The sequence below is a fragment of the Pseudorasbora parva genome, chromosome 20, assembly GCF_024679245.1.
Source record: "Pseudorasbora parva isolate DD20220531a chromosome 20, ASM2467924v1, whole genome shotgun sequence".
NCBI lineage: Eukaryota > Metazoa > Chordata > Actinopteri > Cypriniformes > Gobionidae > Pseudorasbora > Pseudorasbora parva.
Window position 1 is genome coordinate 31,085,944 of NC_090191.1, and position 20,467 is coordinate 31,106,410.

Genomic DNA, 20,467 nt, shown 5'->3' on the forward strand with positions numbered 1-20,467 from the left:
CTGGACGGGCCAATCACATCGTGTATAGAGTCTGCGGGCGGGGCCATAATGATGACGGCCGAGTTGCGTTTGCGTGCTTATATATTATATATATATATATATATATATATATATATATATATATATATATATATATATATTATATATATAATATATATATATTATATATACTATATATATTATATAACTATAGTTAACACAGAAACTGGCGAACGGCGGCGGTCTTTTGAATCAGCTTTGACCGTGACTCTGGAAGACTTGGAGTTAAGCTTTTCTCTGAGAAAAGAACAAAGAACGGCACTAAAGTCATTCTTTAAAAGGGAAGATGTGTTCGGAGTTTAGCCGACCGGATACGGCGAATGTTTAATCTATCAACAAGCTCTGTTTCACCTTCGTTGCTCTGGTTGGTTGTAGCGCTATCCTATCGCGTGCAGAGGGAGTTTGAAAGACAACCGTTTATCCCGCCCCTCGGATTGAGCTGTCTATGGTGAGTTTCCAGACCAAACATCTTGATAGGGTCTGGCTTGTCAGGCTAGACCGCTTCCACTTCTTCCGCTCATGTGTATGTGGGGTAACGCAGTGCTGTTTTCTGTCGATGAATGTCTCCAAACAGGTGCTCATCTGTCTAATAAAAACACAATATATTAAAGGCTTTGGTGTTTCCATGCTTTCTACAAAATAAAACCAGAAATCGAGGGTAACGTGGTAGGCTATGTCACTGACTAACGACGCATGGACATAGTTCGTGTCCCGGTTAAAATAGCTTATTTCTCCGTATTTAAATGTTCTTGGAAACATTTGGGGCACACAAGTCAAAAATATATAACATTGTTCTAGTGCGTTTTGGATATTTGAATCGAAAATCTTACATATTGTGCCTTTAATATATTTTACCTGAAACCTTTTATTTTAGGGTTACTATCAGACACTTTATTTACTGAAATTCTTATTTTATCTGCTAGACAGGTCAAAAATCTTCAGATTAATATTGAATGGTTTATTTTAGCCTACTGAAAGCCCTAGTTTTAACAGTAAGAAATAGGCTAACATTATTAAACAAATGCACATAGTTTGCAAAAATAATGCTAATGTATCTTTTAAAAAATAGTTTGAATCTGTGTATCTCGTCTATGAAGATTTTCTGTTGTTTTACCAGCTCATTGTAATATTCTTTGTGAAATTTGTTTGGAAAGATTTTATAATAAAAAGCGCTAAATTAATTTGAATTAAAATGTTTCTCATCAGGTTTAAACATTATCGATAGGTAGATATGCTAAATACAAAGTAAATATTATCCAGTCACATTTTAAAAGGCTGTTATTTAAACGTTTTCTTTATCTTTAATATTTTTCTCACACATTATAAATTGATTTTTGCATATAACAATACATAGCTGCCGTAATAATAGGAACGGGGCAATATATCATATTAGCAAGTTCTATAAATTACTGAAAATGTGAACAGAAGGGGGCGCTGTGTAGCAAACTATTTTCTCATACAAGGGACTGGGCAAGATCTTCATGTGTGAGCGTGTGTGGGGAATCTCTTTAGGTTAATAATAATAAACATTAATGCTATTATTCGTGTAGGCTTTTCACCTATTATCTGTCTATTTCTTAACATTAACAAATATTCATTGTTCTATAGACATGGGCACCACACATATTTTTAATGTTTAATAATTGTTTTACATTGTGCTTAAAAGTATGCAACGGCACTCAGATAAGTAAACACACAAAGCAATTTTTATTTCCATTTCATGTGTAAAAAAAAGTTAGGCAAAAGGTATAATGCAGGAAATGCTTATACAAAAGCCATTTTAATTACATATGTACATTTAAAACAGTCCATCGTGTTATGCAAATACCTGAAATTAGCAGTAAGTGCTATAAACTCTTGGCTCGCGGTGAAGTTTGACGTGGTGTTTACACATCACCAGAGTGTGTAAAGCGTGTCGGCTTTCGTTTTACGCACATGGTTGGATTCACAAGTTACTGGAATATCATTGCTCAAGTGTGACATCACAGCGCACTGCAAATATTCATCAAATCACTGTCCCTGACAGTTTAGTGTCCAATGAACGGAAAGATTTCCCACAGTGCTTACAGCAAACACAGCAATGCATCATATACTGCAGGGACAAAGAGTCGTTGTTTAGATCAGCTTTGGCTGTGATTTCCAGAAAGCAGAGCGTTCTAATAAAGAAAGCTGAAGGTTAAAAGGTAAAAGTGATGTGAGGGTAGAGACTGGCACTCCATTAAAGGGAGATGAGAGAAACAAACGACGTTATGTGTACAATATATCGCATGGCTGTACAGACTGCAGACTCATTTTGACATCTCCATAATAAAACGTCATTGCATGTTAGGAGAGATAAATCACACAGTTTGAAACTAAGTAGCCTATATTTATCTTGTAGTGCACTTGAAAAAGTGTTGGCCTTAAAACTAAAATGTACCTTTTATAAATACATTTTTTATTTTTTTTAAATTGGGTTAAATTACATTTAATTTTAAAATCATAAAAAAGACACGCAATTTAATTTTGTTATTTAAAGGGATAGTTCACCCAAAAATGAAAATATGTTGTTTATCTGCTTACCCCCAGGGCATCCAATATGTAAGTGTGTTTGTTTATTTAGTAGAACACAAATAAAAGATTTTAAACTCCAACCTTTGCCGTATAATGTATGTCAATAATGTATTTCTATGAAAGTCACTGTAAGAGTAAAAAACACAGACATACGAATTCATCATATTAAACCCTGTGGCTCGTGACGACACATTGATGTCTTAAGACACGAAACGATTGGTTTCTCCGAGAAACCAAACAGTATGTTATTTTTTACCTCATAGTAGACAAATCTCATCTAGTATTCCCCAGCGCCATTAATTCCGTTGAAGAAGGTCAAAAAACTGCCAATTTTATAAGTATGTTAATAGATTCCTCATTAGTGCCTGCACGGATCGGTCGAATGTCTAGATCTATGTAAATATATCTATGATCGCGCCGGGTTTTTGAGTTGAATGAGTTTAAAATCTTCATTTGTGTTCTACCAAAGAAACAAAGATACCTACATCTTGGATGCCCTGGGGGTAAGCAGATAAACATCAAATTTACATTTTTCTGTGAACTATCCCTTTAATTTGAAAGTGAAAAATAACCAGGACATTTCTTGACAGTTTTCGTGAAATTCACCCTCTGTCTTTTGGATAAGGAGCAAATATTAAAATGGAAAATTCTTCAACAACGACTGACATTACCAAAAAACAAAAAACAAAAAAAAACAACTAAAAACAAGCAAACAGAAATTAAGCTTATGGTTAAGTAATTTGCATAAAAGTAATAGGAAATCTAAAATATGAGTTTTGTACATAGGGTGTGAATAACATGTTAGGGTTGATGTGGACATCGCCGGACTCCCCAGAAAGTGAGGGTTTGCGATTTCTCTCGAGTGCAGGGTGCGGGCTTTGGGGAGCCGGCTATATTTGTCCTCCTTCCCTTCAATCTGTATCAGCAATGCACTTCAGACAGACAGACAAGAGCGTCAGGCCTCAACAGGACAGAGATGCTCTGTACAGTGTTTGTACTAGTCAAAACACAGTAGATAAATACTTATTGCTTATACGTTCAGATTACACACGTCATTATTTAGAAAAAGACCGGTAACAAATGCTAAAAGCTAAAAGCAAGGTAACAAAATTCTAAAAAAGAGTCTAATACTGTTTAGGGTTCATATAAAACGATAACAATTCAGAGTCCGTGTGTAGGAGAGTCCTTTCCAATGCCTCCGCCAATGCATTGGCAAACGTTGTTTTTTAAGGCCAAAAGTGGTGTGACTGATGTGGTGATGGAGATGAGTGGCTGGCTACATGTCAGCTTTGACAAAGGATGCAAACAAGCCGTCCTCTTGTTCCATGAGAATCTCTGGTTTTCCGTACTCCATGATGCTTCCCCTTTTCATCACAATGACTAGATCAGCCGTCAGGATAGTGTGGACACGATGCTGTGGAACACAGGCATAATGAAGCAGATGCAGTGTGAAAATGCATTTTGGTTAAAACGGCACCTTAGCTGTTGAGATTACATTTAACTCTTCCTTTTTGTTGCTCAAATTACTGCGGGTTTCTAATCGGAGCTAAACATCAAGCTACTGTTTACAGGAACAATGAAAAACAGCTTGCGGGAATACTACAATAGTCTTTGCATTTCAGCACACAAAACACCAGCATGTGCCGGCATTCATGAAACTCACACCATGGCCATCAATCATAAAAGCACTGGCTGACTCAAAGAATAGTGTTATTTTATAATTCATATTTATATAGTTGTTATACATATTTTTAGTTTATAAAATATAGTTCATAGTTTTTATTTTAGATTTAGTGTTCTGTGTTTTTAATATACATTTTAGTTCAATATTAGTAATTCAACTTATTTTTAACCTATATTTGATCATATTTCAGTTTTATTTCAATTAACAAAATGTTTTACTTTTAGTTACCAAACTAAGCCATCAAATAATATTGCTATTTCGTGACAATATTTTTCACATTTTACCAAGTTTAAGTGCTGAAAAAAGATAATCTGTTAAATTCAGTATATATATATATAAATGCTAGCTAAAAAAAGCTAAATTATTATTATTATTTTTCTTTCTATTGTTTTGTTTTCAGACCCTGCTTTTATAAATCTAGAGTGTTTTTTATCTGGATACATTTCATTGATATCTCTCAGGAAAGAGCATTTTATGTCATATTCCACATTTTCAATATCACAAGATGTAATTAAACAGCAAAAAAACTAAAAGGTTATTAAAAATTGTGAAAGATAAATGGTGACAATATATATATATATATATATATATATATATATATATATATATATATATATATATAAAACATATATATATATATAAAACACTTTCATAGACATTTTGACGTAAATTTAACCTTCATGTTTAAAAGTCTGTCACATCTGTTTTAGGTTTTATTTCATGTTCATGTTTTCAATATCTTTTATTTTGTAGTTTATCATAGTTGTGTTTCTTGTCATGTGATTCCCTGTTCCCTCGTGTGATCTTGTCATGTGCTTCATGTGTCCTGTGTGTTCATGGGCTGCGTTTAACTCCACTTTTAGACATTTTAGACCACCATTTTGAAGTGCGCTGAATGTGGTCATGTGGACGAGGGAAGTTTATTTGGACAGAGCCATGTCCCCTCGATTTTGACAGAGGGAGCGAGTCAACTCAACATGTACACTTCAGCCAGATCCATAGACCACATTGCACCATGATTGTAATGTCACAGCAGATCACGCTCAATTTACCTCCACCCCACACAACTCTAGTGTGATGTTGGCATTATTTTGTTATTTACCTACATTTAATAGTGGTTGTAGCTACCTTAAGCTGTGTTAAGCCCCCCCACAGTTTTAGTTTATATTGGTCCTGTCCAAAATGACACCCTAAACACTGGCGGCCTTCCTATAAGTCTGCACTTTTGCGGCATAATGTCACTTTGACTGTCGGCAGCTCACACCAGTGCAGGCTCGACAAGAGTGCGCATCGAGGTCACATATCGATCGCAAAGGAAGCGTTGACAAGCACCTTTCTGAAACCTAAAATGACAAATGGGTAGTGCCCAGTAATGAGAGTATAAAAGTGAACACAGCCCGTATATGATGCCTCATGATATATTTCTAAATAAAAGACATGAAAACATGAACATTGCCTGCTATAGTGTTAGTGGCTGTGAGCTAAAATGCACACAGAGGAAGCTCTTGGTTACCAACCAATGTGCCAGGGCGTAGGCGCCTAGGGGCGGAGCCAAAGCACGGTTACTTGTGCGTCCGGACTAAGATGCTGAAGAGGCTGTCCTCCTGCGCCAAGAGGTTAGGAGCGCTGTCACACTCTACCAGAGTCCCAGAGGAAAACACCAGCACCTGCTCCGCCTCCAAGATGGAGGAAACCAGGTGCTGTGTCAGAGGAAGAGAGACGGGTGGACAAAGAAGAAGAAAGAGAGGGAAAAAGGGGTGAGGCTGAGGAGAAGAAAATGTGTGGAAAGCATAGCAAACAGCAGCAGAAAGAGATCATGCATTTATTCAAAGCTTAATGTTGTTCTATGGTACTTTAAACACTTTTAATGTTTTTTTTTTACTGTATGCATTTTAAGTGACACAAAAATAGATATAAAGACCTTTTTTGTGTATCTGTAGCTCTGAATGCCAGTTTAAAGTACAAACAGCTTATACTGAAGATACTGAAGAGCCAATGTGTTAATAGCAAGAGATTGATAGTAAACTGATTGTCAAGTGGTGAGAAAGATGAGAGTAGAAAAAGGAGTGAAGATGTCAAAGGCTGGGAAGCATTAAAAGTCCTTCTCCCTTTAAAGATATATTTCTATACTGTTTTGAATATTTCTGTGCCCATATTTTCATAGAGACCAACAACAAAAAAGAAGGTTGATACAGAGAAACGTACCGCTATGGTGACAACCGTCCGGTCAGCAAATGCAGTCATCACCACTTTCTGAAGAATATTTTCCTGTTGAATTTGCCACACAATTAGTTTGTGTTTTTTTTTTCAACATTATCCATGGCTTCAAAATGTCTTTAAAGTCAAGATGAAATCAAAATTTACCTTATTTACTTTAATACATCCATTCAACTCAAAATATATTTTTTCTCAGGTAATATCCTGTTTCACTCAAAGATACATCACATTATCAAAGTAATTGTATTGAGATGTTATAAAATAAATCCAAGTTAAACAAAAACTCTATAAAATGTAATGGATGTACAGTACGTGGAAGCCTATTTTCACCATCTATGAAAAGAAATCATAAATTGATATATAATTATGAAATAAAAAGATGCAACTATGATTAAATTTCTATATATCTATATCAATTTTAAATTTCTCGTAGCAATGACTCTCATATCCATTTCATAACAACTTTTATCTCATGATTGTGATTTGATGTCTCAACTCATGACTGACTTTTTATGTCATTATTATGACTTTTTGTCGTAATTATGACTTGTTGTAATTTTGACTTAACTGTCACACCCCCTTTTGAAAATAGACATGAAAATGCACTATCCAAACTTAAATGGCTGTAATTTAAGAATACATTGGAATATAAACCTCAGTTTGGTCTTGTTTTAAATAAAAGCTCAGCAGATTATTGTTGAAGTGAAATCAATTCAAAATATGAAAGTATAAAAAAGTTATAGAAGTTTAAATGAACTGTAAATGAAAAATACTGTATTTTATATAAAATATATATTTTACAAAACATTTTTTACTGTAAAATTACTTTAAAATCAAAGCCATGTGTCTAACCAAGTTCCAAGTGTTCCAAATTTAAAGTTATTATAAAAAAAATGTAAGTTCCCAATCTTCCCATGAGATTTTGTTTAGGTGCAGTACTAAAAATAGCCACCGGGTGTAATCCACATTCCACTGATTGTTTCTTTGATGCATTTTGCTGTAAATTTCTGTCCAAATATCACTTCCATCACAAAACAGTCACCAAATATGGAACCTTGAGACTCTGACCTTTTCGGCGATATGTTTGTCAAGATTAGAAAAGATTTTGATTATAAAGTAGTTAAAGTAAATGTTGTAATATGAAACATGACAACGCCCACTAGGGGAGCTGCCTGCTAGAAGATATTTGAGCAGTTTCCATTTTAACGCAATGTCCGATTTCAAAGCGGTTTTCACAGGATGAATTTTGAGTTCGTAAGCTTTCAAATGATACCTAATTTATGATGATTACTAAAATATGGGGAAAGGACATACGAAAAATACGAAAAAAGGCCATCAAAAAAAGAGTGCCAAGCGTCCCACCTGTGGGACGGTGACAGTTAATGGCCTTGTTGCACAGACAAGGCTTAGATAAATCCAGGATTATGCTTTAGTTCAATTAGGGCATTAAGGTAGCTTTTATGAACGTGCTTTAGAATAAAATATTAATTGTCTGCATCTTGAGACAAACTAATGGCATTAAGATATTTTAAGATATGCAAATTGCTTTCAGTTAAAACAGCTCAAACATGCATTGTAGTAGCAGTAGCTTAAGCCTTAAACCAGGGGAAAATCTTATAATTATGATTTTAACTTTTTATTTATTAATTATGATTTATTTAAGCATTTTTTTTCTTATGTGGCAGAAATGGGCTTCCATAGATGTGGTTGTACCGTGGCCATGTCAATGGAAGCTGTCGCCTCGTCCATAATTAGGATGCTGCTTTTGCGGACAAAGGCCCGGGCAAGACAGAAGAGCTGCCTCTGTCCCACGCTGAAGTTCTCTCCTCCTTCTGTTACCACAGCATCTGGGGGAAAGAGAATGATGTACATATAGAATGATGCTTTACAGCTGTTCAGATTTACAAAATATCACTTTTCACTGAATAAAACTAAACTAAAAGTTCCTCAGAAGTCTCAGATGTTTTAATCTCAAAAGTCCTCAGAAGTCAAAATTACCAGGTGACTGACATTATGATATCAACCAATCCTGATAAGCGTTGAACAGTTGGAGAGTATCATTCTTACCCAATCCTCCTGGGAGTGCTTTCACCATGTTCTTTAACTGGGCGATTTCTAGCGCTTCCCAAAGCCTGTCATCGGTGCAAGTGCGCTCGGGGTCAAGATTTAACCTAAAAGTGCACATACACACACATTCGCATTCAGTTCACTCAAAATTAAATCATCATATACTCATCCTAATGTCATTAGAAACCTGCAGGGCTGTTTTTGTTCGTGAAAGACATAAAGAGACATTTAGAAAAATGTACACGCTGCTCTTTTTCATTCCGTGAAGGTGAATACTGAGGCTGTCAAGCTCCGTTACTGACAACAAATCACCAAAAAATTTCATAAAAGTGGTCCATATAACATAATGTCTATATCCCATGTCCTCTGAAGCCATGGTGTGTGGAACAGCTTCGATATTCAATAATCAATTGTAATGGTTTTCAAGTGAAATGTCCCAATCATCACTTTTTGACATCCACTGTCTGAACCCAGCAAGCAATTTTTCATTTAAAAGACATCTAATAGCCATCCAAAGTCTAGGCTAAAACAAGGCAAAATGTGTCCTATCAGTTAAAATTTAATAGACGTCTAACCAAAACCCAAGAATAGACTAGTCATCTAGAACATGGACATGTCAAAGAAATGAAACCAAACATCTTGTTTTCACTGTTGACTTTGCTTACGTGATGGAATATCATACATCTCATCTCGCAAGTTACTTTGGCTAAAGCGAAGGTTATTTTGGCTAGAAGTGGGTTACTCATAGCCGGACTATATCGCGTCAGTTAACCCAGACAGTGAAATGATTGCTTTCTGGTTCAAAATTATTTGGGATCAGTAAGATTATTTTATCAAGCAAGCAAAGGATGCATTAAACTGATCAAAAGTGTAAATATACATTTACAACGTTATTTTGTTTATTCATAAATAGAACTTTAATTCTATCCTTTTGACATTTCTATTCGACGAAAATGTCAACAAAAAAAGCAGCACAACTGTTTTCAACACTGATAATAATAAAAATGTTTCTTGAGCACTAAATCAGCAAGTTAGATTGACTTATTAAGGATTATGTGACACTGAATCCTGGAGAAATAAAGCTAAAAAAATCATTGCCATCTCAGGAATAAATTATATCTTAAAATGTCTCAAAATAGAAAACAGTAACTTTAATATGTAATAATATTTCACAATATTACTTTGTTTACTGTAATTTTTGTGTCAAATAAATGCAGTGAGCATAAGAGGCCGAGCGTATGTTTTGAATTTGAACAGTAGTGTGCATGAACATAAATGAGATTCGACAGATTTTAGTCATTCACTTTCACTGTATGGTAAAAAGCAGCTTGGACATTCTTCAAATAATCTCTTTTCTTGTTCCACGTAAGAAAGATGTGGAATTATAGCGTCATCGGGTTGACTTAAATATGACAGATTTTAAATATTTGGATAAACTACTCCTTTAAAATGAGCAACACACTCAAGGGACATTGTGTTAATGAACTCAACTGACCATAAGAGACAATGATAAGCCCATATTCACATCCGTTTTAACACACTATGAAATGGCTTCCAACCACAGCTTCTTCCTTCATGGCTTGCGTTTTCCAAAATTAAAATCAAGAAGAGATTTGCTGTACCAATAACTCATACGCTCCGTCTCCAGGGCCCAATGATCCATTAGGCCTGCTTCATATAAACATTGTCATGACAACAGCTTGCCCAAAACCATTCCCAGATGACTTGTGATGGTGGTTCAGTTTTATTTTCTTTCTTATCCCATGGCGGTCTATTTAAACAAACCCCATATGCTCACTGTCTTCAGAAACAAACATGACACTTAGTATCCGTGAGAAGTTCAAACTAAGCTTGGAGATTAGGACTCATATTCAGTATTCAGTTAAATACTTAACAGTGTTTGAAAAAAAAAAACATACCAGGGAATAAAATACTAGATGTATAGCTTCTGAAAACAGTGTAATTATGCAATGCAATAAAGTGGAATGCCCCCTATGTCACATCCCAGGGGTCCCAGTGTTTTGTAAATGATCTGTGTTTATATTGAACTTCTGATTATAAATGTCAGGCAGGAAGTGAGTGTTTATTGTCCCTGGTCTTGTCTGTTTGGGTCAGTTTAGCCTCAGTGAGTGCGTGAGGTGCATGCATTACGCAGATCCAAACGTGTTTGTGTGTCTGTTTGTGTGTTTGCGTGTGTTTACCGGATGGATCCGCTGAACAGCACTGGGTCCTGTAGGATGATTGACAGACGGGATCTCAGGGTTTGCAGTGGAAGCTTGCAGATGTCAATGCCATCAATAACAATCTTTCCTAATGCAAGAAAAGATGGTACACATGTTTTGAATGAGCTGTTTTATATTCTATTTTTGTTTATTTATTTCGATTTTTCAATTAATTGTTTTACTTTGTTTTAGTCATTTTTGTTATATGCTTTTGCCATTAATACATTTTTTATTTGTGTTTTAACTTGAGTCATTTTTTAACTTTCTTTCAATAAAAACGTTCTAATATTTTATTTGAGCTTTATTTTAATTAACATGTATTCTTTTTTAATAGTTTTATTTAACAATAACAACACTGGTTTTATTTTACATTTATCTCATATGAATTGTATGGAAGCTTGTTTCCACCACAGAATAAAAAAACAAAAAAGGTTATTGTGAGTTTATATCTCGCAATTCTGATTTTGTGACTCCCAATTGCGACTTTATATCACAATTATGATTTTATATCATGCAATTATGATTTTATATCAGACAATTCTTACTTAATATCATACAGTTCTGACTTTATATCACGCAATTCCGACTTTACATCACGCAATTCCGACTTTATATCACGCAATTCCGACTTTACATCACGCAATTCTGACTTTATATCACGCAATTCCGACTTTACATCACGCAATTCCGACTTTACATCACGCAATTCCGACTTTATATCACGCAATTCCGACTTTACATCACGCAATTCTGACTTTATATCACGCAATTCCGACTTTACATCACGCAATTCCGACTTTACATCACGCAATTCCGACTTTATATCACGCAATTACGACTTTACATCACGCAATTCCGACTTTATATCACGCAATTCCGACTTTACATCACGCAATTCCGACTTTATATCACGCAATTCCGACTTTACATCACGCAATTCCGACTTTATATCACGCAATTCCGACTTTACATCACGCAATTCCGACTTTATATCACGCAATTCCGACTTTACATCACGCAATTCCGACTTAATATCACGCAATTCCGACTTTACATCACGCAATTCCGACTTTACATCACGCAATTCCGACTCTATATCACGCAATTCCGACTTTACATCACGCAATTCCGACTCTATATCATACAATTTTGACTTTACATCACGTAATTAGGATTTTATAACACGTAATTCTGACTTTATATCACACAATTCTGACTTTATATCTCACAATTCTGACTTTACATCACGTAATTAGGATTTTATAACACGTAATTCTGACTTTATAACATGTTTTATATCACACAATTCGGACTTTATATCATACAATTCTGACTTTATATCTCACAATTCTGACTTTATAACATGTTTTATATCACACAATTCGGACTTTATATCATACAATTCTGACTTTATATCTCACAATTCTGACTTTATAACACGTAATTACGACTTTATAACACGCTGGGGAGAAAAGTCAGAATTGCGAGATGTAAACACAATTGCGAGATAAAAAGTCACAATTATCTTAAGGAAAAAAATTGGTGATCAGTTACAGCACAAAACACACTTTCCATTACATATCAATATTTTGCTTTTATTAGTCTGTTATGCGTCAAAAACCTAGCTATTTAACATATCTACAAGATATAGCCATATTTAGCTCCTCGCTAAATCTCAAACTAACCACAATATTTTTTTTTACTCTTCCTCTGACGGATTGTTTTTTAATAGTTTTGGGTGTCCAGGTCAGTTTACAGTAACTTGACTTTAATACACAGTGGTCTGTAGTGAATATCCGAAAACCAAACAAGCTCTTAAGATTTTCGTTTTAGCTTTATATGGACACGGTGAAGAGAGGGTGCTCTTCTGATTTAAAACATCTCATACAGACGTGCACAAAGCAGCAAGAACTGTTTGATTTGGCTAAAAATGTATTTTATGCCAAGAGAAATATTAAGTTAATGCTGTACGCTGGATAATATGATAAAATGAAATAACTGTGACTGTTATATATTGTGTTTTTGTATTTCTTTCTAATAAAAACAATACTCTTAAACTGATGCAATTTCTTCAAACATTTTTATAGAACGTTTAGTCCTACAACATTCTTTCATTTTATTTAATTTATGATGGGAAAAAGTCGAGAAAAAAAAACATTGTTTTGCATATACAAATGCATCAGTGAACATTGTACTAATTATACGGGTTACACTTTTTTAAAGGTGACGTAGCTACATTGTGAGTTAGGGTTTGGTTTAGGGTTAGTTACTTGTAATTATGAATAATTTACTGTTATTACTATAGTAAGTACAGGTATAAATGTCACCTTAAAATAGTGTTTCTAATATACATAGAGCATGATTTAGATAAAGTATTTTTTATAAACATTTTGTTTGATATTTTACAACAATTAAAGCAATCATAGAAGTTAGAAAATAAATCTGTCAATAATAGCAGTAAGACTCAACAGATCTCTGGTTAATGTCTAAATATGACATCATGGCTGCTTGTCAAAGTGACAGTAACCATACCGTAACAGAACAAACAACACGCGCAAAAGAAATAAATGTTTCTGGGCTAACCAGCTGAGGACATTAAAATAGCTTTATCATGAACATCCAGAGCTTTGCTTTTGCTTTTCCCAACTCCTTTTTTCTTCTTTAAGGATCCACAAGGGTCAGCGTCTCCCCAGTGGGGAGCCTGAAATACATCTGAGAGCTGTAATGCTGAGTGAACTGTAATATTTTATTAAATAGAGACTTGTAAGAAGTCCTGGGAAGACCTACCTTCGAAAACATCCACCATATTGAAGAAGGCCAGAGACAGCGAAGACTTTCCACTCCCCGTTCTACCACAGATGCCCACCTGCGACAGTGAGAGCAACATGTGAGCGCTTTACACAGCTTGACATTTTCAGATTGCTTTTGTATAAACACGTTCAGGGCTCTTCTCCTAAATTACACAAACTAGTGTGAACAGTTACGGTTCCCATGTCACAATAAAAAGCCATCTGTGCTGTCATACTCGTATATATTGTGAACTAGGGAACCTCTTAAAAACAAGTTAGACTAATAAAGATAAAAGCTGATGAGGGAATTGCAAAATTGTGACGATTTTGCTGCACTGTGTTAGTATTCATATTCAGGCAGCGAATGATTGTGGTTTGACAGTGCAATGAGATAATTAACGGCACTGTGACAAAACCACAACTGAGTGGACAGTATGTGCTACAACAGGTCGCTTGGTGTCAGGACTGCCGAATGCTCTTTAACATCTTTGGTTGGAGGTTTCATTCCACTGTGACTTACTGGACCATTTTAATGATACCATTAAGGTCAGGGTTGCCAGGTTTTCACAACAAAAGCCGCCCAGTTGGTTTCCATGGTAAAAATAGCGTTCCGGGGGGTATAATAAGTATTTTGAATTAGCTTTTAGCTTTATATTTGGTTTATATATATATATATATATATATATATATATATATATATATATATATATATATATATAATATATAATTTATATATATAAATGTATCTTTAATTTATTCAGTTTGCGTCTAAGTTAATTTTAGTAGTAATTTTTTATTTATAATTTCATGATTTTATTAAAAGTGTTTGTTTTATTTAACAATAACAACACTTAATATTAAGGCTTTATTACCCATCCTTTCCTATTCATTCAAGATTAATGACAAGATTAATGAAAATTAAGTGAAAACTTTGATAAAAATATCACTTTGACAGTTGAGAGTTGGTGAGTTGGTGTGTACCTTCTGCCCAGGGTTGATGTGGGCATTGACGTGTTTGAGAACGGGTTTTAACAAGGAGTCGTATCGGACACACAAATCATGGATTTCTATTTCGCCATGCTGTGGCCAGTCTTCAGGAACCTGTGAGACATCTGAAATCACAAAAACCAGAAGGAGAATCATTGTGAATTAAAAGATCTGGATTTAGTTACCATCATATATTTAATACGGATACCAGTCTCCTATATCCATTAGAAGATAAAATATATTGTAAAACATGGCAGCCATCATAAAGGGCTACCAACTTAACCAAATTTTGATGGTCCCCTTTAGATATTCTGTTGACTATAAATAATAACATTGCACCTATTTGCCAACTAACTATAATTAGAGTATTAGTTGAATGTTAAAGCTCAGGTATACTGCATTGTCTTTCAAAGTGCACTTCTTTGGTCTTGAGCGCAAACGGGCAAGTCACTTGTACCTGTGCTGTTGAATGCTCGGACAAAAAATCGGGCTCCACGCGGACAGACCACGGACTCTTATGATGACGAAAATTACGTCGCACAGACTGTGTGCTGACCATTGTGAAACGCGGATGGCCGAGGAATTATACTTTAGGATTTACTCAAAGGGGGTAGGGTTAGCAGAATAAGTTGACCTGTTGCAAAGTTACTTTTAGCAAGGTCCCTTCAAGACAAGTCATTTGACTTGGCGGCCATCTTTGAAACGCCTCTCGTGCAAGTGCATCTCTTTAAATGGGGAAACATCAAATTCTCAAAACAGTTTGTAAAGATTACGATTAAATTTCAAATTTGAAATTGCCAATGAAATCTGACAACAATAAAACAACTGTCACATAAAATTTGTTTCGAAACGCACAAGTCACAACAACAACAACAAAAAACAACAGCATTTTTTAGCCAGGACAAAGCTAATGCGCACTCCTAAACGCGCGTCTAGAACTGCCTAGAACACTGCCTGTTCATATAGAAACTGGAGCTTCTAACGGCAGCTGCAGTAACGTGATGGCTTTGCTAATCAACGATTGGCTCTTTCATTTAGAAGGTGGGGCTTATTCGCCATATTGGGCATTGCACTTTCTCCCATTAACAAGTAATCAGTGTGCACCGTCTTCCTAAATTTAAAGTCCTTGTTTATAGGCAGTTAAGCATCTGTTCGGGGACCATCAAAATAAAGTGTTAGCAGATATTAAGCAGACGATCTACTAATACTCTAATGAGAGTTGACATGTAGGTGCAATGCTACTTGTAGTCAACAGAATGTCTAAAGGGGATCATCAAAATAAAGTGTTACCCCAACGTTATGTAAACTAAAATAGCTTATCTGGGCCACCTGTGTCTGGAGGCATAACTTCATGTGAGTGAACAATATTTCAAAAGTACTATTTATGTCTTTAGGGGAAACCTTTTTAAGTGGAAAAACATTGAATATTGTGATAAAGCATGTTTTTGGATAGAGTTTGGTTTATAGAAAGGTAAGCTACAGAATGTTCTCTTTCCTGCCCAGTTAGTGGATTAAATGCCGCCACCCATGACTTTATCTGAGGAGAGTGAAAGTAGACATAACACTGATACATCAATGGCAACAAAAAACCCAGAACAGTACAAGAGAGCACTTTAACAAGCTGCAATTAACACAGCTATATATGGTGTCCAAATGTCAAAGTTTTGTCACGTGCCAACTACTTTCCACCTCAGTTTTCCATTAGGTCACTGGAGAATAAGCTATGTTTTGCAGCTAACAGTGGCTATTGCTAAAACTCCTTTATCTCAGGTCATTCCTTCTTCGTCTCTAGAGGCGAGAGTTTAGATGTGCTAAACATCCTTTCATGATGCTCTTAGTGCTTTGTGTCAGGTCGCTCTGTCCTAATGCACTAAAATGTGAAGAAATGCACATGTTAGCAGTGATCTGAATGCCAGGAAATCGGGGCTTTTATCTAGAAGGTTTAAATCTTCATTTAGAGACTAAATAAAACTCTGGATTATCATAAAAATATTAAGTAGAAAAATACTAAATGTGTCAAAAAAGTATTTATTACCCATGGATCCTTCATAGTTCTCAGATTCGGTGCTCAGGAAGCTGTTGACCTTCTTTACTGCAGCCATCTGGACCTCCAGGTCTGCCAGATTCCTCACCACCCAGTTCAGATAGTTTGTCACCTTAAAACAAGCACGTTGATGATATAAAGTGTTTATTAAGTTTTAAATCAATAAGATGAACCTGATGACCACGGTTGCATGCTAGAAACATGTTTAAACTCACAGTGAGGGCATATGTTAGACCCAGTCCGACCAGACCAGACTGAGATGCGTTCCAGGTGGCTGCCACTGCTGCAGTGAGGACAATCACAGCACCCAGATAATCCTGAGAGGAAAATACAAATGGTATTATATAGGGTTTTAAAATAACACAGTAAGTTGATAGCAATAATTTTAATGTGGCGATTAATTAATCTAATTAATCTCAAATTAATCAAACATCAAATTTGGCTGAGAAATTACCCCCAAAAGACCATTTAAAGTCATTATTGTGTTAAATTAGAATCGATTAAATAGACATAAAATTGACTTAAGGGAAAATAAGAAAGGGAAAAAAAGGGCTTTAGAGAAAAAAAACAATTTTGGGTAAACTATACCTTTAATGGGTTTGTTATCAATATAAAGACACTAAAGAAAGAAAAACTGCCAGTAGGTGGCGGTAAATGTCTAAATAAGTAAGTAATTAAATCATGCATTCATTCGATTAATTTAAATGGTGTTCAGGAATTAAGTAAATTAGTTATATTAATAAATAAAAGTAAAACAAAAGAATTTCCAACCCTATCTTGTGAGAAAACGTAACAATTTTATTGGGAGGTGATTTCGCATTAATTCATACGATGCAATTTATTAAAAAAACATATGACTTTTAGAAAAAAGTAAGCATGAAAACCTAAGCCTCGGTGGGCGTAAGCAGATTGTATGAAATGGGATCAAATGAATTAATGCATTAGCAACCAGCTTGCCAAAATGTATAATAGATAATAGAAATGTTTGTGATATTGATAATATTTCTATATCACATAAAAGTAGCTAAAGCCTTTTTGTGTTGTTGTTTTGTGTTTGGTTTCTTATTTTACTTTCATTTAAGACATGCTGAATGTGATTTAATTCATGTAACTAAATGAATAAATCTACAAGATGGTATAGTATAACTGGTAGTGTTTTTTAGTATCAACTTTTGCTACTTTTTGACATTCCTAATATGTCTTTCTTCAGATCCACCACCTCTGAAAAATAATTAAGAACTCAAGACAATCATCAGCATGTGGCGGTTTACTTACAGTTCTGACCTCCAGCCACCGGTTGGCAGCAGAGAGAAATAGGTAGGCCGTGTTGTTGGTGTCAGTTAGCTCCAACATCCGCTGCTTAAAGCGAGCCTCATGTCTGGAAACGGAGACCTTTTACTATGTGAATCAAAACCATTTAGTGTGTGATACAGAACTATGATCGACTACAGCTAAACAGCAACACAGCTGTGAATGATGAGAGTGTTCAATTCATTCATGTAAACACTCTAGAGACTTAACAGAGGAGATGAAAGTTTAATCTGTTAATGTTTATTTTTGGATTACTACTAAGTCTAGGATGGTTGAATGTGCACAATGTGTTTAAAAGAAATGGCCTGGAGCCACTGAGACGGCATTAATTCTGCATGGCTGATATTGCACAAAAATGGCTTTGTATCATAAAGACGCATTTAATTCTGTTGTCACTCATATGCAAATGCTTAGTTCTGCATCCAGTCAGGGGAACAGAGAGAAAGATAAAATGTAGGTTATTCAAACAGCCATGTGCTTTCAGAAAAGTCTAGATTCACTGACCTGAATGCTCGAATGGTGGTGAGGCCTTCAGCAGTCTCAGAGAAATGACAGAGAAGAGGCAGTTGAGTGGAGTCATCGAGATCTTGCAGATCTCTGAAGGAGAGAGAGAGAGAGAGAGAGAGAGAGAGAGAGAGAGAGAGAGAGAGAGAGAGAGAGAGAGAGAGCTTAGTCAGGTTCTGCAAGTAAATGTCTTTCAAAATATTTCGATCTAAACTGAGTTTAGTGATTACTGCATAATCATTGCAAGACTGCCTAAACAATATATGCTTCTTTAATACTGTGATTTCAACTTTTTACATTTTTTAATAGTCAAATTTCACGTGCTACACTACAGAGAGTGTTGTTTTGTAATTTTGGCTTTGTCTTGGAGCTAGTTGGTTTAGTTAAACTTAATATTGTAGAAACCGGGAAACAGCATTTCCACTTGCCATCATACCGTAGTGTGCACAGAACTGGATAGGGAGAGTATTGGTATTGTTGGTATATTGGTATTTAAAACAGTTTTTAAGGGGGTTTCCATTGTAGTGAAGTGTAGAGAGGATGTGCTTGGGTTGAGAACATGCTAAAAAGAATGACCGTTGCTTTAAAGATGTGATTAAGCGAAAGTAGCCCCACCCCCACCCATTTTGTGATGAACATCTGAGTGTAGCAGTTTGTGAAAAGAGGAAAATGTGGAGCGGGGTTCTATTCATTGATTGTTGATTGGATTTTGAGATGTGGGCATCGCACTTATAAAACGAATGCGAGCTTTGCTGTCGGTTGTAAGAAAAGGTGGGGTTTAAATTAAAGTCTATCAGAAAGAAGTCTGTCATTTTCAGACCAAGTTAAGACATTTTCACTACAAAACTTCATTCACTCCAGTTATTTTCCACATATGGAATGGACACATCTAAGTTGAATTGGGTTTACTTAATTCAAGTTGATCCTATACAAATTAGAGGAACCAACCCATGGAACCACTGTCCATGACTCAAGTTCAGCTAAAGAGTTCTTTTTTTTTAATAGATTCATTGTTCAGTGAACTACTTACTTGGAAGCAACCCGGAAGTACTTCTGGATGAAGTAGAAGGCTACAGCGAGGGGAACCAGTGCAACGAGGAAAGCAGGGGTGACAAAAGCAATGACCCCAATTGCTGAGAGACAGAGCAGAGTGGAGCGGGTGAGAGACTCTAGCGTTGGGGGAATGTGCTGTGGAGCGAGAACGAAAAAGTTGCACATTAGCGCACATACGCCATATTCTTCATCTCATTAATACGATAATGCTGACTACCACAGCACGGAGGTCACAAGTTTGTGTGAAAGGCTTGTTTCAATAGGCGTAAAAGAATAGAGACGTACTTGACACTTCAAACAGATGTCGTTCTGTCAGACTTTCTTCTCACCTGATCGATGATGTTGGTGTCCGCTGAGAAACGGTTCAGGATTTGTCCAAGCGGAGTGACATCAAAGAATCTATCAATGTTGTAAAAGGACATTTTATAATGACGTTCCTGGTTTAGCAATCAGATATTGTGTTCCGCTCAAATCACAGTAGGATTTAAAATAATGAGTAAGTACCTGATGGGTGCATGAATGATCTTGTTGAGGAGGTTATGATGGAGGTTTGTAGCTGCAGCTACTCCTAGAAACTCTACAGTTAAGGAAGTGATAAGGCAGAGTGCTATCCCAGCCCCACACAGGATAATAAACACTGGCACGTAGGAGTGATGCTGTAAAACAAGGAAAGAGCTCCACTTCAGTATAACTACAAAGTAGTATACGAAAGACAACTTTTCAAAGCGGAAACAGCAGTTTAGCGTCACCTCTGCAATCTGTGTTGCATTAAAGTTCGTTGTGTAATTGGTTGTGTTATTGGACGTCCAACGTGCTAGCCAATAGTCGATGGCCACCATAACTGAGTGCTTGGCCAACTTGGATGACACCATCAGGAAGACCATGAGGAAGCCACCTGAGGAAAGGTAACTGCAGCACATCTTCCATGGTATCTTAGAACGGCGGCTGGTGGTGGTGGACATGTTGTCGTCTTCATCCTCCTCCACCTCCTCCTCTA

The 20,467-nt window shown here is 35.8% G+C and overlaps 1 protein-coding gene across 8 annotated transcripts in view; it reads right to left on the reverse strand.

Moving 5' to 3' along the window:
* Positions 1–1,723: 1,723 nt before the first annotated feature.
* The window catches only part of abcc9 (ATP-binding cassette, sub-family C (CFTR/MRP), member 9), an 81,613-nt gene continuing 62,869 nt past the window's right edge, over positions 1,724–20,467 (reverse strand). For 4 of the 8 annotated variants that reach the window (XM_067427312.1, XM_067427314.1, XM_067427313.1 and 1 more), the window contains 14 exons: positions 19,975–20,464; positions 19,800–19,869; positions 19,448–19,605; positions 18,418–18,510; positions 17,878–17,980; positions 16,818–16,919; positions 16,594–16,714; positions 14,553–14,683; positions 13,570–13,648; positions 10,762–10,870; positions 8,561–8,664; positions 8,207–8,340; positions 6,482–6,544; positions 1,724–4,006 (listed from right to left, as the gene is read on the reverse strand). In XM_067427312.1, coding sequence (XP_067283413.1) covers positions 3,869–4,006; positions 6,482–6,544; positions 8,207–8,340; positions 8,561–8,664; positions 10,762–10,870; positions 13,570–13,648; positions 14,553–14,683; positions 16,594–16,714; positions 16,818–16,919; positions 17,878–17,980; positions 18,418–18,510; positions 19,448–19,605; positions 19,800–19,869; positions 19,975–20,464 — 1,895 coding nt within the window. In that variant the 3' untranslated portion in view covers positions 1,724–3,868. Of the gene's footprint in view, positions 4,007–5,793; positions 5,977–6,481; positions 6,545–8,206; positions 8,341–8,560; positions 8,665–10,761; positions 10,871–13,569; positions 13,649–14,552; positions 14,684–16,593; positions 16,715–16,817; positions 16,920–17,877; positions 17,981–18,417; positions 18,511–19,447; positions 19,606–19,799; positions 19,870–19,974; positions 20,465–20,467 lie in introns of all 8 variants that reach the window. The other 4 variants (XM_067427318.1, XM_067427315.1, XM_067427317.1 and 1 more) reach the window with 2 other exon arrangements.